The sequence below is a fragment of the Paramisgurnus dabryanus genome, chromosome 6 (assembly GCF_030506205.2).
Source record: "Paramisgurnus dabryanus chromosome 6, PD_genome_1.1, whole genome shotgun sequence".
Classification (NCBI taxonomy): domain Eukaryota; kingdom Metazoa; phylum Chordata; class Actinopteri; order Cypriniformes; family Cobitidae; genus Paramisgurnus; species Paramisgurnus dabryanus.
In genome coordinates, this window is record NC_133342.1 from 1,629,219 (window position 1) to 1,651,022 (window position 21,804).

Consider the following 21,804-nt stretch of genomic DNA (forward strand, 5'->3'; position numbering starts at 1 on the left):
TGATCAGACACAAAGTCTGAACTAAATAAAATTTTAAACGGTTCACAAAGTCCGGGAATCTTTTCATGACCTGGTCTACAGTTTCACGCGTATTAAAGATCCGGCGGTGTCTGACAAAGCCTCGGGTGATTGTTCATATCTGTCATTTAAAATAAAGTTAATAAATGTAATTCTGTCCACTATGGCAAAATAGGAATTTATTTTAGATTAGGGGAATCTTTAACCATGTCTCTGATTAAAACTTTTGATTGTAACATCACAAGTTATTTAATGAAATATTCCGTATACGTGTATAGTTTAAGCAATGATCTGATCCATAACCTTCGGAGCCGGCAATACTATAATCTTTAGACGAAAGTCTAAACTAAATAAAATTTTAAACGATTCATGAGTTCCGTGAATCTTTTCATGACCTGCTCTATAGTTTCACGCATATTAAAGATCCGTCGGTGCCTGACAAAGCGCCGGGTGAGCGTTCATATCTGCCATTTTAAATTAATGTTAATAAATGTAATTATGTCCACTATGGCAAAATAGGATTTTATTTTAGATTTAGGGGAATCTTTAACCAAGTCTCTGATTAAGACATGTGTATACGTGCACAGATGGTGACAGAGAAACTTATATATGACGTTAATAAACTTTTAAATGTTTTTAAGACGTATTCACCCCATTTTGGGGTTTTATTTTTAATTAAAGGCTTCTTAAAACATGTGTGAATATGTGTATATTATACAAAGAGTCTTATATTGTCTGCTCTGACAAAAATAAAGTATTTTTTTAGATTTAGGGGAATTGACTGCGTGTGTCTTATAAATACAACTTGATAATACGTTTGTTTTGTAAAGAGACTTCTTTAAAGTCACGCAAGAATAAAATATTTTAGTTGTAACTGGTTAAACTTAAATCTGTTATTATCTATTTAACTATAAGCTGTATTTTTCTGATAAGACACAAAGTTTTTGATGCTGAACTTATGACCGTGTGTGATAGATATTTCACAGCAGGGTCGGTTTGTAATCTAGGTAGAGTCTTTTAAAACTGTAGTGGTAAAATGTAATATGGTAACTCTGTCAAAAAAAAGTAAAAGGTTTATTTTAGATCATAATCTATTTAACGCAAACATTACTGTATCTAAAAGTTTTTAACAACACAATTTATTTAATGAAATACGCAGTACGTGTATAGCAAGGAATTGTACCAAAACCCCCGTAGGTCGACATTTCTTTAGACTAAATCCTATTTATTTTAAACTATATAAAAGCTGATTCGCTTCACGAGATCTGTGAAGCATTTCAAGCAGGGGGTTCTGTTCAAGCCATTAAAGATCCGGCGGTGCCTGACAAAGCGCAGGGTGAGCGTTCATATCTGCCATTTTAAAATAATGTTAATAAATGTAATTCTGTCCACTATGGCAAAATAGGATTTTATTTTAGATTTGGGACTTTCTTTAACCAAGTCTCTGATTAAAACATGTGAATGCGTGTACCAACGTTGCCAGAAAACGTACGCTGATGCGCACATATATCTGGCGTTAAGAGCCTTTTAAACGTTTTAAGACATTTCACACCCTATTTTGAGTTTAATTCATTAATGTCATCTAATATCGAAGTGTGTACATGTCTATTTACGATAAATGTAACACGGTAAACATTGCCAAAATAAAAGGGTTCTTGAACATGTTATTCCAGGGGGTGTTTTTTGTTTTGCGAGTGTTCGACATATTTATTGATGTGGAAAAAGTTTGTTGTTTGGACGAACAGTTTCAGTCTCTCTCTCTCTCTCTCTCTCTCTCTCTCTCTCTCTCTATCACCAGTCCGCTATCAACCAACAGACAACCCCCCAGATGTCTGGACAGAGGGAGTGTTGGTAAAATAAAAGAAACTCAGCCCCCATTGACAAAAAGTAATAGGTTTATTTTAGATTTTCAGGCTTCATTACTCAGATACAGATTAAAGCATGTTATTTCTTATTCGTAATTTAAAGAAACTTAGAAGTTTTAAGACATTTTATCACACATCCTATGATGACATAAACCCTTGTGTTAGCCCTTAGAGGACAACAAAACGGGTGCAAATATTATTTATCAACGTTTGATGTTGTTATAAACCAGGTTGTCACATACGTGACAACAATCATTGCTTTAAAGACAAAACATTTAACAAATTTGACATTTTGTTAAACATGGTTGTGTGCGTCCATAAACACAACAACAGCTAGGACATGGTTCTACATAATATTAAAATCACGGGCGTACGTTAAATAGGTAAACCTTAATTTTTACTAAATAAAATAAAAATAAACTATTTGAACATATTATCTGATATTAGGTTAGGTTTAAGATCGTAACATCGTAAAACCCCCATCGGATATCGTGCGTGCGTGTATGTGTGTATGTGTGTGTGTGTGTGTGTGTGTGTGTGTGTGTGTGTGTGCAATGGCAGTTATCACGTGGTGCGGACCAAACGACCAACGCTGCGGGGGTTGTGAAGCGAAGAATGTTCTGTATAGATGAGAAGTTTTTCCTTCTGAACACAGAACCTTTACCAAAAACGTAACCCCGGATTAACACATCACAGAACAATTTGAACAACCGTGTCGGATTCGTACACACCAGAGGTCTGTTTTATGTTTTGCAGAAACTGTGGAAACTTTTGATGCTGCCAAGGTGTCCGAATTCGCAAACAAACTATCAAACGCAACGCGGCGGAAACAGTGGACACGAGCCTTTTGTTGCTGAGAAGGCGATTGAACTCAGAAACAAACAAGCAAGCAAAGTTGTCTACGAAACTACAGATTCTTGAAAAAGATGGCACAAAGATCATTCGAACGACTACGCAATGGCCAGATGGGGTATGTGTACGGGACCGACCTTTTTAAAGATATGCTTAAAAAGAACTACAAGCGCGAGATGTCCAATCTACTATGTACTGTGATATACAAAGAGGCCAATGTGTGCATGCCTCCAAACTATTGCGAATCTAACGCCGGTCGTGTAACCAGACTCAAGGAAAAAACAGATGGTGTGAAAATTATAGATGGCTCTTTCAATAACATTGTACAGACAGTTGTACAGGCCCAAGAGGAACCCCGTGTGATTATTAGAAAGGCCCTAGAGATATTTTATGAATGTGACGAGGCCGAGTTCTACATCATCAATATCATACTTATGTCGGCCTTTGTAATTGACGTATGCATTGATATCCTTGTAAAGAAACGAGAAATTAATGTGTGTGAAATCATAGAAAATGCCGTAGATTTCATGTTTGAAAAGGGTCTTGGATCATGCATGCACTATCTATGGTATCTAGATAATATCATAACGGTTAATGATGACTAAAAAACCAAACCTGTGAGCCAATGGTATATTTTACGCAAGTTTTACAGTTGTTTTTTAGTTTTCCAAAAGTTTCATTCTGTTTTATTTTTACTCAACATTATGATGGCAAGCCATGTCCGTCAACAATTGTATACTTTAACAAAAACTACGTTCTAGTAGTTTCAATGTATGGTCACTGTTGTTTTTCATCATTGATTTTGTTTACTGCTTATGTTTTTGTTTTTTTTTTTGTATGTTTTGCTGTACCGGTTTCATAAAAACAAAAAAATATACAAGGATTTATGGTCTTAATGTCTGTGTTGTTACCATTAGAACATTTAGACATCTTGTTCAGACAACGTGTGACATTGCTCATTCTTCATATGTTTTTGCAAATCCACACAGAGAAATGTGAAAGATTAATAGAAATTACATGTGGCTACATCACATGTTTTTTCAGAGGCGTAAAAATAAAAGTCAACAGTGTTAGTATGGGGATCTAAAATATCACATGCACGATATGATCCTAATTTTGTTACCTGACGCCTGTCACATAGTCAAAGATCATCTACTTCATGTCTCTACGAAACCTGACAGAGTTTTAGTTTCATATACACAACACATCAAATGTAAACCACGGTAAACTAAATACATTTGACAGTCAAGATCTCTAATTTTCTGACAAGCCCAAAAAAGATGATGAGGTCATCATCAAACATCGCTCACTTTTAAGGTACCGAAAGGTTTTTGTTTATTTTAGTATAACTCAACACTGAAATTTTAGTTAAGTACACAGAAATGCACAGATTTTACGTTTTCAGTATACATGTGTACATCACACAGTGATTTCAGTCTCAACTAGATCGATGATCTATCAATATTAGCCACAAATGTTGTTTGTATGCGTGCTCTGATTTCACAAAACATCCATTTACATTCAAAACCTTTTGGATTCAACGCCTTAAAGTCATCAATGTTATTTCGTTCACATCAAACGCACCAAAATTTTGAATGTGCAAACTGTTTTACTTCGTTTTAAACATGTTTGTGCGGTTTCGGTCTAGATTTTTATAGAAAACTTCAGAACATGACACCATTTTAACATTTACAAAAGGATGAAACATTTTACTTTTAACTGGATCCCATGAGTATGTGTTGCTGTGACAAATACCTTTGATTGTTTGGAAATTATATGAATGCAGAGAAACAACGCAAAAGTTTTGAACTTTAACATAATTTATATGCGTCCTGATTTTTAAAAACAGTAAGCTGTAATGTTTCTTACACACAGATCTAAACACATCACAAGTCTCAATGTTTAATAACATAAAAACCTGTATGCAAAGGTTTGTTGGCGTATTTTTTAGACACAAGCTGTTTATTTTCATCTTTAAACAAATGTGTATGACAAAAGTTGTTCTGCCTGAACTGACACTAAGGATCGATGCCGAAATGTTAAATCTAAGTATTTGCAAAACAACCTTCACCGTCATATAGATGTTTTCAATCTAATGGTACCTGTTTAAATGTGACCATACTGTTTCAAACATTACCAAGTTGTAGATGGTTGTGACTCAAGTTACAAAGGTTTTAACAAACATTACTGTTTGTCACGGTGTGTTTCATCGCATTGCTGTTGTATGCAACAGACTCTCAAGTTTTATGTTAAAAGGATTACTAAAAATAAAAAACTAAGCATTCTGTATTATGTTGGTGCTGATGATTTTACAAGTTTACAGTTTCAAACATTTTTTGCTATATTCGCTGTGAAAGATTTAGTAAATAAATCTAAAACATAAACAGTGTTGAAGAGTTACCGCAATCTTCTAGCAACAATTTTCAAGAGATTACCAACATGTATGATGTACTAACTGTCAGGGGATCTGTGATATTATTTTCTGAAGTAATTAGCTATCTAATGGCTACTGCACAATAACTTAAGCGATAAAGAGTTTGACAAATGTTACATAAACTATAGAAACGAAACAAGATAAATTACAAAGTCACTGGCATGAGGTTTACACTTAAATAAATCACGCAGATGTTTAAAGTGGTACATGTGTTTTATTTCTTATCAAGTAATAGAAATACATAATTTGTTATCATTGTAGTGTAGAAATATCACAACGTTTTTCACGACCGGTTCATTTCACAAACAGCAATTTGATCATTATTTGATATTGTAAACACACACAAACACACAGTAATAGTCTCTAAAGATTCTACAGAATACCATTAGCTTTTTTGTCATCAAGTTTGTAACAGATGTATCACGAAGCCTGTTTCATGATCTTGAAACCAAACAGTCTGTGGAATCGATACACGCAATGTGTATTGATTCATCAGGCATTGTCGTATCCTTCTTGGGGACACAGGTCCATTGGAACATCATCAGACATTACTTGAGCCGTACAAAGGGTTGTGTTGTTGTTGTAGGTTGATGGTCCCCCATCAGATACTGTGGAGGACTTATTGAGTGCACAGGTCCAACTGTAGGTTCTCTCATATACATATTGCTCTGGGGTGGGGGTAGCGCGAATGTGTTGGTGTAGCAGTAGGAGTCCATAGTTTCTTGAAACTTGTTAGGCAATTGTGTTTGAATGAATCATACTGGCGCCGATTTAATGACTGTAACTGATAGGTGGAGATAGGAGTCCTGGAGTTAGGAACACTCCTCTCTGAGGGGTAACAACTGCACTTTAAACATCTGCGTGATTTATTTAAGTGTAAACCTCATGCCAGTGACTTTGTAATTTATCTTGTTTCGTTTCTATAGTTTATGTAACATTTGTCAAACTCTTTATCGCTTAAGTTATTGTGCAGTAGCCATTAGATAGCTAATTACTTCAGAAAATAATATCACAGATCCCCTGACAGTTAGTACATCATACATGTTGGTAATCTCTTGAAAATTGTTGCTAGAAGATTGCGGTAACTCTTCAACACTGTTTATGTTTTAGATTTATTTACTAAATCTTTCACAGCGAATATAGCAAAAAATGTTTGAAACTGTAAACTTGTAAAATCATCAGCACCAACATAATACAGAATGCTTAGTTTTTTATTTTTAGTAATCCTTTTAACATAAAACTTGAGAGTCTGTTGCATACAACAGCAATGCGATGAAACACACCGTGACAAACAGTAATGTTTGTTAAAACCTTTGTAACTTGAGTCACAACCATCTACAACTTGGTAATGTTTGAAACAGTATGGTCACATTTAAACAGGTACCATTAGATTGAAAACATCTATATGACGGTGAAGGTTGTTTTGCAAATACTTAGATTTAACATTTCGGCATCGATCCTTAGTGTCAGTTCAGGCAGAACAACTTTTGTCATACACATTTGTTTAAAGATGAAAATAAACAGCTTGTGTCTAAAAAATACGCCAACAAACCTTTGCATACAGGTTTTTATGTTATTAAACATTGAGACTTGTGATGTGTTTAGATCTGTGTGTAAGAAACATTACAGCTTACTGTTTTTAAAAATCAGGACGCATATAAATTATGTTAAAGTTCAAAACTTTTGCGTTGTTTCTCTGCATTCATATAATTTCCAAACAATCAAAGGTATTTGTCACAGCAACACATACTCATGGGATCCAGTTAAAAGTAAAATGTTTCATCCTTTTGTAAATGTTAAAATGGTGTCATGTTCTGAAGTTTTCTATAAAAATCTAGACCGAAACCGCACAAACATGTTTAAAACGAAGTAAAACAGTTTGCACATTCAAAATTTTGGTGCGTTTGATGTGAACGAAATAACATTGATGACTTTAAGGCGTTGAATCCAAAAGGTTTTGAATGTAAATGGATGTTTTGTGAAATCAGAGCACGCATACAAACAACATTTGTGGCTAATATTGATAGATCATCGATCTAGTTGAGACTGAAATCACTGTGTGATGTACACATGTATACTGAAAACGTAAAATCTGTGCATTTCTGTGTACTTAACTAAAATTTCAGTGTTGAGTTATACTAAAATAAACAAAAACCTTTCGGTACCTTAAAAGTGAGCGATGTTTGATGATGACCTCATCATCTTTTTTGGGCTTGTCAGAAAATTAGAGATCTTGACTGTCAAATGTATTTAGTTTACCGTGGTTTACATTTGATGTGTTGTGTATATGAAACTAAAACTCTGTCAGGTTTCGTAGAGACATGAAGTAGATGATCTTTGACTATGTGACAGGCGTCAGGTAACAAAATTAGGATCATATCGTGCATGTGATATTTTAGATCCCCATACTAACACTGTTGACTTTTATTTTTACGCCTCTGAAAAAACATGTGATGTAGCCACATGTAATTTCTATTAATCTTTCACATTTCTCTGTGTGGATTTGCAAAAACATATGAAGAATGAGCAATGTCACACGTTGTCTGAACAAGATGTCTAAATGTTCTAATGGTAACAACACAGACATTAAGACCATAAATCCTTGTATATTTTTTTGTTTTTATGAAACCGGTACAGCAAAACATACAAAAAAAAAAACAAAAACATAAGCAGTAAACAAAATCAATGATGAAAAACAACAGTGACCATACATTGAAACTACTAGAACGTAGTTTTTGTTAAAGTATACAATTGTTGACGGACATGGCTTGCCATCATAATGTTGAGTAAAAATAAAACAGAATGAAACTTTTGGAAAACTAAAAAACAACTGTAAAACTTGCGTAAAATATACCATTGGCTCACAGGTTTGGTTTTTTAGTCATCATTAACCGTTATGATATTATCTAGATACCATAGATAGTGCATGCATGATCCAAGACCCTTTTCAAACATGAAATCTACGGCATTTTCTATGATTTCACACACATTAATTTCTCGTTTCTTTACAAGGATATCAATGCATACGTCAATTACAAAGGCCGACATAAGTATGATATTGATGATGTAGAACTCGGCCTCGTCACATTCATAAAATATCTCTAGGGCCTTTCTAATAATCACACGGGGTTCCTCTTGGGCCTGTACAACTGTCTGTACAATGTTATTGAAAGAGCCATCTATAATTTTCACACCATCTGTTTTTTCCTTGAGTCTGGTTACACGACCGGCGTTAGATTCGCAATAGTTTGGAGGCATGCACACATTGGCCTCTTTGTATATCACAGTACATAGTAGATTGGACATCTCGCGCTTGTAGTTCTTTTTAAGCATATCTTTAAAAAGGTCGGTCCCGTACACATACCCCATCTGGCCATTGCGTAGTCGTTCGAATGATCTTTGTGCCATCTTTTTCAAGAATCTGTAGTTTCGTAGACAACTTTGCTTGCTTGTTTGTTTCTGAGTTCAATCGCCTTCTCAGCAACAAAAGGCTCGTGTCCACTGTTTCCGCCGCGTTGCGTTTGATAGTTTGTTTGCGAATTCGGACACCTTGGCAGCATCAAAAGTTTCCACAGTTTCTGCAAAACATAAAACAGACCTCTGGTGTGTACGAATCCGACACGGTTGTTCAAATTGTTCTGTGATGTGTTAATCCGGGGTTACGTTTTTGGTAAAGGTTCTGTGTTCAGAAGGAAAAACTTCTCATCTATACAGAACATTCTTCGCTTCACAACCCCCGCAGCGTTGGTCGTTTGGTCCGCACCACGTGATAACTGCCATTGCACACACACACACACACACACACACACACACACACACACATACACACATACACGCACGCACGATATCCGATGGGGGTTTTACGATGTTACGATCTTAAACCTAACCTAATATCAGATAATATGTTCAAATAGTTTATTTTTATTTTATTTAGTAAAAATTAAGGTTTACCTATTTAACGTACGCCCGTGATTTTAATATTATGTAGAACCATGTCCTAGCTGTTGTTGTGTTTATGGACGCACACAACCATGTTTAACAAAATGTCAAATTTGTTAAATGTTTTGTCTTTAAAGCAATGATTGTTGTCACGTATGTGACAACCTGGTTTATAACAACATCAAACGTTGATAAATAATATTTGCACCCGTTTTGTTGTCCTCTAAGGGCTAACACAAGGGTTTATGTCATCATAGGATGTGTGATAAAATGTCTTAAAACTTCTAAGTTTCTTTAAATTACGAATAAGAAATAACATGCTTTAATCTGTATCTGAGTAATGAAGCCTGAAAATCTAAAATAAACCTATTACTTTTTGTCAATGGGGGCTGAGTTTCTTTTATTTTACCAACACTCCCTCTGTCCAGACATCTGGGGGGTTGTCTGTTGGTTGATAGCGGACTGGTGATAGAGAGAGAGAGAGAGAGAGAGAGAGAGAGAGAGAGACTGAAACTGTTCGTCCAAACAACAAACTTTTTCCACATCAATAAATATGTCGAACACTCGCAAAACAAAAAACACCCCCTGGAATAACATGTTCAAGAACCCTTTTATTTTGGCAATGTTTACCGTGTTACATTTATCGTAAATAGACATGTACACACTTCGATATTAGATGACATTAATGAATTAAACTCAAAATAGGGTGTGAAATGTCTTAAAACGTTTAAAAGGCTCTTAACGCCAGATATATGTGCGCATCAGCGTACGTTTTCTGGCAACGTTGGTACACGCATTCACATGTTTTAATCAGAGACTTGGTTAAAGAAAGTCCCAAATCTAAAATAAAATCCTATTTTGCCATAGTGGACAGAATTACATTTATTAACATTATTTTAAAATGGCAGATATGAACGCTCACCCTGCGCTTTGTCAGGCACCGCCGGATCTTTAATGGCTTGAACAGAACCCCCTGCTTGAAATGCTTCACAGATCTCGTGAAGCGAATCAGCTTTTATATAGTTTAAAATAAATAGGATTTAGTCTAAAGAAATGTCGACCTACGGGGGTTTTGGTACAATTCCTTGCTATACACGTACTGCGTATTTCATTAAATAAATTGTGTTGTTAAAAACTTTTAGATACAGTAATGTTTGCGTTAAATAGATTATGATCTAAAATAAACCTTTTACTTTTTTTTGACAGAGTTACCATATTACATTTTACCACTACAGTTTTAAAAGACTCTACCTAGATTACAAACCGACCCTGCTGTGAAATATCTATCACACACGGTCATAAGTTCAGCATCAAAAACTTTGTGTCTTATCAGAAAAATACAGCTTATAGTTAAATAGATAATAACAGATTTAAGTTTAACCAGTTACAACTAAAATATTTTATTCTTGCGTGACTTTAAAGAAGTCTCTTTACAAAACAAACGTATTATCAAGTTGTATTTATAAGACACACGCAGTCAATTCCCCTAAATCTAAAAAAATACTTTATTTTTGTCAGAGCAGACAATATAAGACTCTTTGTATAATATACACATATTCACACATGTTTTAAGAAGCCTTTAATTAAAAATAAAACCCCAAAATGGGGTGAATACGTCTTAAAAACATTTAAAAGTTTATTAACGTCATATATAAGTTTCTCTGTCACCATCTGTGCACGTATACACATGTCTTAATCAGAGACTTGGTTAAAGATTCCCCTAAATCTAAAATAAAATCCTATTTTGCCATAGTGGACATAATTACATTTATTAACATTAATTTAAAATGGCAGATATGAACGCTCACCCGGCGCTTTGTCAGGCACCGACGGATCTTTAATATGCGTGAAACTATAGAGCAGGTCATGAAAAGATTCACGGAACTCATGAATCGTTTAAAATTTTATTTAGTTTAGACTTTCGTCTAAAGATTATAGTATTGCCGGCTCCGAAGGTTATGGATCAGATCATTGCTTAAACTATACACGTATACGGAATATTTCATTAAATAACTTGTGATGTTACAATCAAAAGTTTTAATCAGAGACATGGTTAAAGATTCCCCTAATCTAAAATAAATTCCTATTTTGCCATAGTGGACAGAATTACATTTATTAACTTTATTTTAAATGACAGATATGAACAATCACCCGAGGCTTTGTCAGACACCGCCGGATCTTTAATACGCGTGAAACTGTAGACCAGGTCATGAAAAGATTCCCGGACTTTGTGAACCGTTTAAAATTTTATTTAGTTCAGACTTTGTGTCTGATCAGAAACTATAGCTCGATAGAAAACATCGGCTTTAAGCGTAGCCAGGTACATCTAATATATATATATATATATATATATATATGATTAGTGATTGCCTTAAAATAAACTTTTAATGTTGCAAAACTTTAGATTCAACAACACACCCGCGGTGTGACACGCAGTGGTCTACAGACTCGCACGGGTCGAAAAGGGAGGGGTGATAAACAGCAAATGTCACAAACACGAGCCGTCATTAAACATGACACCATACGCTTGACATAAAACACACTCAGGAAAAACAATCACTCTAAATGACCGGCAATAAAACCATTAAATACTTTCTGTCTAAAGTTGACAACTTGTACAGATTTTGATTGATGGTCCCGCCCCCCTGTCAAAGGGGTCATAAAAACGACCTGTCAGATAGCAACTGTCACCGGGTGGGGGAGGGGGTCATAAAAGTTTGACGAATGCTGGCCCGTTATAACTACTGAAGATAAATCATATTTTATTTTAAATGTACACACCAGTACCAAAACATTTTACAGTGAACACAAAAACGATTTTACTTATTTTATGTGATTATACATTTCCTCTAATACTTCCACAATAAACACAGACATTTTATGAGTTAAATGTGGTGGCCTAGACTTGAACTGTTGAACTTGTTGATCGTCTAACTCAGTGGTTCCCAAACTTTTTCAGCGTGCGGCCCCCCTTGTCTACGGTGCATTCCTTCGTGGCCCCCAAAGAAAATTTGTGACAAAAAACTGTTCTAAACCTCAACATTTTAATAAAAAAAATTAAATTATACAAAAAAGTAGTGCTTTTGGTTAGTAGCCTTATTTTTTTAGGTTAAACTACACAAAATTCATGATAAATTAAAGTATTTCATAAAATGTCATAAAACTAGGGCGCCCTGGCACCATCTCGCGGCCTCCAGTTTGAAAACCACTGGTCTAACTAACTGGGGCCACCAAATAAAAAAATAAAAAAATAAAAATACAGGAAATTTGTCAGCCGGACAGACCTTTAGGTGTTATTGATTAAAGTGAAAAAAAGTATTTTAAAAAAGCAAGAAATAGGAGCCTGCAAAATGCATAAATGTACATGGTAAGACTTTCTCACCAGAAAGGTTTAGCAGTGAATGTATATAAAATATAATATTACTAATTTATGGCTGAGCTCATTTTTTATTTGATTTAATTTGTATTTATTTTATATTACCGTAGGTCACACAGTTTCACTGATCCATTAAAAACCCAAAATCCAGGATAGAGAAGTTGAGTGAATGTGGTGTTGACTCTGTGGATGAGGGTCATTGTGTCAGAGACGCTGTAGAAGGACAGAGATCCTGCACTGTGATCCACATACACTCCTATTCTAGCAGATCTGGACACTACTGGGAGTTTAGTTTTATTGTTATTGTGCCAGAATGAACAACTGGCGTTACAACAGTACAATCTCCATGACTGGTCATTACGTCCAAACAAACACTTGTTACCTTTCCTGCTGATGCTCTTATATGATACTGATACGCATACATTTCCTTTCCACTCGACCTCCCAGTAGCAGCATCCACTCACACTCTCACTACACAACACCTGAGGATCACGTTCAAATCTGTCTCGATGATTTGGATATGGCCGGACTTTGCGAGTGTAAGTAATCACTCTGTTTCCCTTTGACAGAGAGAGAAGTTTATTTGCCGTGTTCCGATCTGCAGTGACCTGACGATAATCTGATGGAGACAAGTCATATAATGCTTATGTAAATCAGTGAATCTGCATTTAAATCATTAATATTTCAGTAAAACTTAATTTGGCCTTAATTTACAGTATGTATGGACAGTACTTATGTCAAGAGGGAATCACAGGTTACATCATTTGGAGAAAAAAACTATCTGATATTATATCTGATCAGGGCCGGCCCTGGGCATAGGCGGAATAGGCAAATGCTAAGGGCGCTGCCGACCCCTTGGGGCGTCCGTGCGGCGTGCGCCCAAATTATAATTTTTTTTAATATATGTATATAAACATTTAACTATAAATATTTAACTTTGCACAAGAAAACACCAGTTACTGATGAATTATTAGTAGCATATAATCTCGGAAGATCGTGCTTGTTAAATAGCTCTGTGGCTATACTGCACTGAAGCGGCAGTTTAAAATATAAACCCAGAATTCAGCAAACGTCAAGGACAAGAAAACGGAAACAACAATCAGACAGAGACGCGGAATTTACATAATGTTACACAGACCATGTTTAAATTTCAATGTTTCTAGACAGAAATAGCAACTTGTTCACTTTGTTTGGTATTAATAAGCTGCGCATTGGAGTGCTGGCCGCGGTGCTGAAGACGCGCTCAGACAGAGTACTGGTGGCCAGGGGCGTGTCTAGAGGGGGGGCATGGGGTGGCACCGCCCCCCCTTGGAATATGATTGGCCCCCCCTGGTGCCCCCCCTCCAATCTCATTGGGCCAGCTAGATTTACTGTCAACCTGAAAATTCCCACCGCACCATTGGACCAGAGAGCTGTCAATCACTGTTTGATTTGAGACTCGTGCGAACGCGAAGACGAAGCGAGCAGAGTAGTTGCTCGTTTTTAAAACAGGAGGAAAGAGATACCATGACACCCATCACACCATTGGACCAGTTGTCAGACACCCACCATACCATTGGACCAGTTGTCAATCACTGTTTGATTTGACTCGCTCGAACGCGAAGGCGAAGCGAGCACAGTAGTTGCGCGTTTTTAAAACAAGAGGAAAAAGACACCACGACACCCACCGCACAATTGGACCAGTTGTCAATCACTGTTTGATTTGAGACTCGTGCAAACGAGAAGGAGGGCGCCCCGCCACAGACTCAACAGCCGCCACAGACTCAACACTGGCACAAATCAAAAAGATTTTCCATGATTACCATTTACATTTTATTTTACTATTTAAAACGGCTTCATGTGCTTTTGCAAGCGCTCAGCAGCGCCTCTCTCTCTCTCTCTCTCTCTCTCTCTCTCTCTCTCTCTCGCGTGCACGCTTTCTCACTGCTGCGTGCGGAACCTCGACAGTGCCTCTCTAAAACTGAGTGAAGGAGTTAAAAGTTGGCGGTGTTTCCACCTGGGTTCCTCTGTTGTCTTTTCACGTAAAAGTTAACAGCCAACAGATGTTACTGACAGAGAATACGGTTGATCGAGTATTATGACTTAACGAAAGGTTAGTGTTTTCCCCCACACACACAAACACCAGTTCTCTGTGTACGAGCTCTCTCTCTCCCTCCCTATGGTGCGGTATGCGCGCGCACGCTTAACAGTATTCTCTGATATTTTTGAATTTGCGCTGAATTGCTATGCGCGATATACAATAAAACTATCACTCGCATTTAAAATTAAAAGCGCTCATAAACACAATCAGATGAGAAGAGCAACCTTGCATGAGACACACAGGTAATCCGAAATCACCTCGTATCAGCTCTTCAATGTAAATTGTATCAGACAATGTCACATTTAAATTAGGATTTTAGCAGTATAAAGTAACAGCTGGTTGGATTAAACACGAGGTGTTATTGGGTCGTGTTAGTCACTAGCTTAAACTCTTTCTTGTTGTCTGACAACAGAACAGATAATATGTAAAAAATAGCATTCAGTTGTGTTAAAATACAATATAGGCTAATAAACAATGAAAGTCAGATCAGACAGAGTAGAAAAACAAAATCCTGATATGTCAGAATGTTAACTAATACCAGCTACACGCAATGTACTTAAAGGAACAGTTCACTTAATTTAAATGGTCATATACATAAACTTGTTTCAAACCTGTATGAGTTTCTTTCTTCTGCTGAACACAAAAAAGAAAAGAGTTAAGAATGTCTGTAACCAAAATCAGTTGATGGATTCCATTGACTTCATATGTAGGAACAAAATAACATGCAGTCAATGGGGTTCATCAACTTTCTGGCTACTAAGATTCTTCAAAATATTTTATTTTGTGTTCAGCAGAAGAAAAACTCATACAGGTGTGAAATAACTTTAGGATGAGTAAATTATGACAATTTATTTAAAGTGAACTATTCTGGAACAGAACTGTTGTTTAATCCACGCAAAATACAAAAAATTAATACCATCTATATTAGAGCACGTGGCATTGCACAAGAACCATGCTTAATATTTTCTAAACCAGTATTTATTTTCATTTGAATTTTTTGATTGGCCCCCCCTGACTGGTTCTTGGTCCCCCCTGTGCCCCCCCATTTATAAAATCCTGGAATCGCCCCTGCTGGTGGCAGCACAGATATTTACGTGCAACCTATTGGAGACTATTATTCGTTATTATATAATTATTATTCGTTATTTTACTTTATTACTTCCACTTAAGAAGAGTTTTGCACTTTTATTTCAATATTTCTCTTTATATAAATACTATTTTGTACTTTTATTTTTTTAAATTATTTTACTAACCAAACTCATCTGCGCTTTCCGATAGGTTGCACGTAAGGAGAAAAGTAGCTTACTTCCCCTTGAGAAGGGTTGTGTGTTTTAAACTTTTAAAAACGTATATCTCTTTACAAAAAAACTTTTTTCTTCTATTTAAAAGCTATAATTTCGTTATTTTACTAACCCAACTAATGACTCCTCCGCTTTCCAATAGATTGCACGTAAATATCTGTGCATATGTGCCATCACGCGCCTTCAGCACCGCCACTGTGCAGCTTATTAATACCAGACAAAGTTGGTATTTCTGTGCAGAAACATTGAAATTTAAACATGGTCCGTGTAACGTAATTTAAATCCTGCGTCTCTGTCTGATTGTTGTTTCCGTTTTCTTGTTCTTGACGTTCGCTGAATTCTGGGTTTATATTTTAAACTGCCTTTTCAGTGACAATGTCAAGACCAAATGCCTGAGTGACAGGGTATTGTGTGTATGTGTGCGTGTGCGTGCGTGCATGCGTGTGTTTCCAAAATATTTTCAAAATTAAGAAAAACTAGACAAAGCTTTGCATTTTTTTCTGTGTAAGTTTATGAACAAAATGATTCTAAAGGGCACCAGGTGAAATCTTGCCTAGGGCAGCAAATTGGCCAGGGCCGGCCCTGCCCAAACCACACCTATGAATAATGAACCTACTTCAGACCAACCCCTTATTGATTTGTGCCCTGCGCAAGAGTTATTTCTCACGCCGGGAAAATAGCAACAGCGCCCAAGATCCGCCCACAAACTCACTTGCGCGTTGCGCTTCGCACTTGCGTTTCAGATCGTTAAAATAGGGCCCTAAGTCTCCATTTCCTTAGTTTCACAGTACAATATATTTATAGGTTTAAAGGTTTCATTTATCAAATTGATTCTGTTTTGTGGAAGATCATAATTAGATTTGGAGTTAAACAAAACATGCAGTTTTAAAAATGAAGGTTTTTATTATGAAGGGAAAACAAAATCCAAACCCACATGGCACTTGACTGAAAAAAATGCTTGCCTCCTAAACCAAATAACTGGTTTGCTGCCACCCTAGGCATCGACAACTGCATTCAAGTATTTGTGATAACTTGCAATGAGTCTGTTTCAGCGCTGTAGAGGAATTTTGATCCAATCATCTTTGCAGAATTGTTGTAATTCAGCCACATTGGATGGTTTTCGGGCATGAACTGCCTTTTTAATGTCATGCCACAGCATCTCTTCTTCAGCCATTCAGAGGTGGACTTGCTGGTGTGTTTTGAATCATTGTCCTGCTGCAGAACCCAAGTTCACTTTATATTATGTTCTCCAGGTGTGACTATATAACTGAACTCAGGTGTGATAAACCACAGTTAAAGGAACAGTATGTAGGATTGTGGCCAAAACTGGTATTGCAATGACAAACTTGTGGCTAAAACTGGTACTTCAATCACACAACTGGTGGCCAATACACAAAATGACAACATAAACATCAGTTGAGGGCTGCAACTCCACTTTTTAAATGACAATATCCTGGCCAGACCACTGTTGTGAGTGATATAAGTATTTGAAATGAACATGATTTCTTAATGTCTAGTGACATATCAGGGCTATTTTATGATTAATTGATATACATTTCTTACATACTGTTCCTTTAAGTTATGTTTTAACAGGGGGACAAGCACTTTTACACATAGGGCCATGTGTGTTTGGATTTTGTTCATAATAAAAAGCTTCATTTAAAAATGTTGTGTTTACTTGTTTTATCTTTGATTAATATTTAAATTTGTTTCATATCTGAAACATTAAAAGTTTGACAAACATTCAAATAAATAAAAAAAATCAGGAAGGGGGCCAACACTTTTTCACACCACTGTATTTGCAACTAAATAGTACATATTAGGACCTTTTTAAATTGTACAGCCCCATTGACAGCTTTTGTACCTTTTTCCTAAGATTTCCTAATATGTGTACATTAGTTTGTTAAAACTCACATTGTAGGAACTGCTCCCTGGTCTTGGGTTCACGGGGTTTAACTAATCGGAAAGGATAAAAAATACATTCAAAAAGTAATTTTCTTTATATTTCTAGAAAATATAATGTTGTCATTGCATTTAAAGAAATGAGTTCCTTACCTCTATCAGATATTTTTTCTATCTCTCTGAAGAAATCCTCCAGTATTTCTCTCAGATAAGAGACAGATTTTATTACATCATCAAAAGAGAAGTGAGAACTGACAGTGATGTTAAGTGAATCTTTAGATCCAAGAGAAGCAGTGAGAGACTGGAAACTCTACACAAACACAATGACAAACAACACAATTATCTGAAAAACATGCTTTTTACCTTCTAAAGAGTGACCACTGTCATGTTTATCAGATTTCTGTTACCTGGAGGAAATGGATGTGATCATCTGTGTGTGAAAGCTGCTCCAGTTCAGCATCTCTCCTCCTCAGATCATCAATCTCCTGCTCCAGTCGCTTCAAAAGTCCTTTAGCTTCACTCACTGCAGTCTTTTCCTGATCTCTGATCAGCTGTGTTACCTCAGATCGCCTTTTTTCAATGGATGTGATCAGTTGAGTAAAGATCCTCTCAGTGTCGTCCACTGCTGTCTGTGCAGAGCGCTGTTAGGACACACAGAGAGAGGAGCATTAGAATCAGCAGCATTCACTCAGCTCTTACTGGTACATCACACAGTCTGTTACCCACAGTGAACTTCAGTGAAAGTCATCCAGCACTGAACTCCTCACTGACTGATTGGATGAGAGTCCTAACTGAGTCTGAAACAGATCTGAAACAGCAGACAGCAGTTGTTCTTCTCATCAAAACTCACCTTATGAGTCTTTATTGTCTCTCTCAACTCCCGAAAGTCCTTCTGTATCTCCTGGATTCTCTGCTGGAATTTTCTCTGTGTCTCCTTCAGTTGTTTCTGTTGGATGTGGAAGTAATGATAAACAAGATAAACTGTATAGCTGTGGGGCCAGATTTACTAAATGGGCAAAATTAGCGTGAGAGCGCAATTCCAAAAAAGCGCCATTATCAATATGGGCTTCATATGTGGGCCCTATGTGGGTTTGTCCACCGGTTCCACTATGGCCCCACTTGGATCAGCCCACATGAATTTGATAGAATCTGAGTGGGGCTAAGGTGGGGCCCAGATGGGCAACACACATATGACCCATATTGCCCCCACTTAATGAAGCCCACATGTTATATTCCAGGGCACAGTAAAAGTTTTTAATGTGTACTGGACTGGTCCCTTAGTATTTTATAATTATACCTTTAATGCGTAATTGTAATTAAAATTGATAACTGATACAGTAAAAGCAACATAATCTCAATTTGGTAAATGTCAGTTTTCATGATCAATATTTAACTGTTCATTCATCTATAACATCACAAAACATGAAGGAGGAGCAATATGAAAAATCAAATAAAAAACTGTAAAGGTTAAGTATTAAAATACTTTGTCATTTTATTACACTTTCAACGCTAAAATTATCAACAATATTTAAAAACTGCTAATGCAGGTGATGACTAACAATTTAACACAACACAAAGGAAAACACCACCGTTTTTTAATATTTTACTAAGTTCTTATGTAAACTAAGACGAATTAATACATACCTATCTTTTTCAATGCATGCACTTAATCTTTGTACAGCGCATCGTGAATGTGTTAGCATTTAGCCTAGCCCCATTCATTCCTTAGGATCCAAACAGGGATGAATTTAGAAGCCACCAAACACTTCCATGTTTTTCCTATTTAAAGACTGTTTCATGAGTAGTTACACGAGTAAGTATGGTGGCACAAAATTAAACGTGGCGATTTTTTTAAGCAGATAAAAAATGAGAACTATTATATGGCGGAAGAGCACTTAGTTTGCAGCACTTCGACCTCGGCGCGCAGTAACATCATCACTCCCATAGATATGCATAAAGGTTAGATGTGTTATGGCGGAGTCTCTAACATCATCACCTGGCGGCCATCTTATCACGGGGAGCTCGCTCACTCATAGCATTGAGTTTAATGATGCAGGTACTTTTTAAATTACCATAACTTGCTCAATTTTCTAACAATTTTCAAATGGTCTTACAAACGTTATTAACGTGGCTATAATTCTGGATGCTTTTACATGTTTCATGAATTTTTTTAGTATAAGTATGCAGTCTCATAGGTACATCTTTGACGTTTACAAACCAAATCGTTTGAAAATCAGTAAAAAATTAAGCAAGTTACGGGCATTTAAAAGTACCTGCACCATTAGACTCAATGCTACAAGTGAGCGAGCTCCCCGTGGTAAGATGGCCGCCAAATGCGGATGTTCCACTCAATTGGCCAGCAGCGCGGGCGAGACATCTAACCTTTATACATATATATGATCACACCTGACTACTCCCCCTTACTCAAACTTCTGTCAATATTACTGCGCCCGAGGTCAAAGTGCTGCAAACATACTGTAACTAATGGCCTGATAACTTGATGATATGAGTGCAGTGATTCCAAAAGGATGTCCAACTAATATGTTAAATAAAAAGTTGAATGTCTTTTCTCAGTAGGATTAGGATTAAAACAGCGGTCCTGGCTAGATCGGATACAGCTACAACATAAATCCTGTGAAATGTTGTGTTTAGGGTTAGGTTTGGGTGAAGGATTAGGATAAAATGCTCATTCGGTGAGATTTCGTTTGCTGTATCCCTTCTAGCCACAACCGCAGGCATTAACATATTATTAACAGATTAACAATTATTTTACAAAGTATCTTGCAAAGCTACGCTTTAAAATTTAAACCTAAATCAATATGTATATTTGTTGTGGAATATAACATATTTTATAAAAATCCTTTTAGGCCCACACGCTCCGCCCGGGTGCAAGTTGTTAGTAAATCAGGCCCATACTGTGATAATGAAGAAACATGAACATCTAAACATATAGAGCACAACTGTTCACATTAACCACACAGTGCTTTCAGCTCTCACCTGTTTCTCAGTCCTCTCTGTTGCAGCTGATACAGTCTTATGTTCATTGTGTTCATCCATCATACACAGATAACATATACAGAGCTGATCAGTACGACAGTAAATCTCAAGGGCTTTCTCATGTTGTGGGCAGATCATCTGCTGAAGTCGTTCAGTGGCGTCTATCAGGTTGTGCTTCTTGCCTCTGAATAATTTCTCATGTTGTTCAAGATGATTTTGACAGTAAGAGTTCAGACACACCAGACAGGACTTGACAGCTTTGTGTTTTCTCTCAGTACAGACGTCACACTCCACATCTCCAGGTTCAGCATAACAGTGATCAGGACGAGCAGCTTGTAGTTTAGTCTTCTTCAGTTTCTCCACCACTTCAGCCAGCATGGTGTTTTTACCTAAAACAGGTCTTGTATTGAAGGTCTGTCTGCACTGAGGGCAGCTGTAGTCTCTCTTCTGATCCCAGTAGTCTGTAATACAGCTCATACAGTAACTGTGTCCACAGGGAATAGTCACTGGATGCTTTAGTAGATCCAGACAGATTGGACAGATGAACTGATCATGAGCCAAAGAAACACTCGCTTCTGCCATTTTTGAAAAGAAAAAAACAAAAGCCTGACAGTGAAGTTGCAGTTTACCTGAACTCAAGAACTTCCTGGTTCTGGTTATGAAACATGTGCAAACATGAATCCTAGTCATACAGTATAATAAAGAAGTCCACTAGATGTCAGTCTCGTACAGAAACTCACAGTGACAGCCTCAATGGAGCAAGGGAACACAGGTTTGCACATCAGCTTTACTTTTATAATAATTACTTCAATTAAAGCTATTTCTTTAACAGATCACATCACTCTGTTTCACATCTTATTCATAATTAACAACAATAATCATTGTATATATATATATATATATATATATATATATATATATATATATATATATATATATATATATATATATATATATATATATATATATATATATATATATATAATGATTAGAACACTTTTCTCCTGTTTTCAGTCCCAAAAGAGTTCTCAGTTCAGAAG

General features: G+C 36.4%; 1 protein-coding gene across 1 annotated transcript; it reads right to left on the reverse strand.

Annotated features, from left to right (window-relative positions):
- Window positions 1–11,859: 11,859 nt before the first annotated feature.
- Window positions 11,860–21,610, reverse strand: LOC135748133 (E3 ubiquitin/ISG15 ligase TRIM25-like). The gene is made up of 6 exons (XM_065266217.1): window positions 20,765–21,610; window positions 18,618–18,713; window positions 18,175–18,408; window positions 17,921–18,077; window positions 17,780–17,821; window positions 11,860–13,103 (listed from the first exon to the last, which is right to left on the reverse strand). Exons 1-6 carry the CDS (start codon window positions 21,452–21,454, stop codon window positions 12,586–12,588), a joined length of 1,737 nt encoding a protein of 578 aa, XP_065122289.1. The 5' UTR covers window positions 21,455–21,610; the 3' UTR covers window positions 11,860–12,585.
- Window positions 21,611–21,804: the final 194 nt, after the last annotated feature.

Bases quoted from the DNA above. Each gene is read 5' to 3' on its own strand.
- LOC135748133 (XM_065266217.1), bottom strand. From the start codon at position 21,454: ATGACTAGGATTCATGTTTGCACATGTTTCATAACCAGAACCAGGAAG. The intron at 18,714-20,764 runs GTGAGAGCTGAA...CACATCCAACAG, and splicing joins CAGAGAGGACTGAGAAACAG to AAACAACTGAAGGAGACACA. The intron at 13,104-17,779 runs GTGAGTTTTAAC...TGTCTCCATCAG, and splicing joins CAGGGAGCAGTTCCTACAAT to ATTATCGTCAGGTCACTGCA.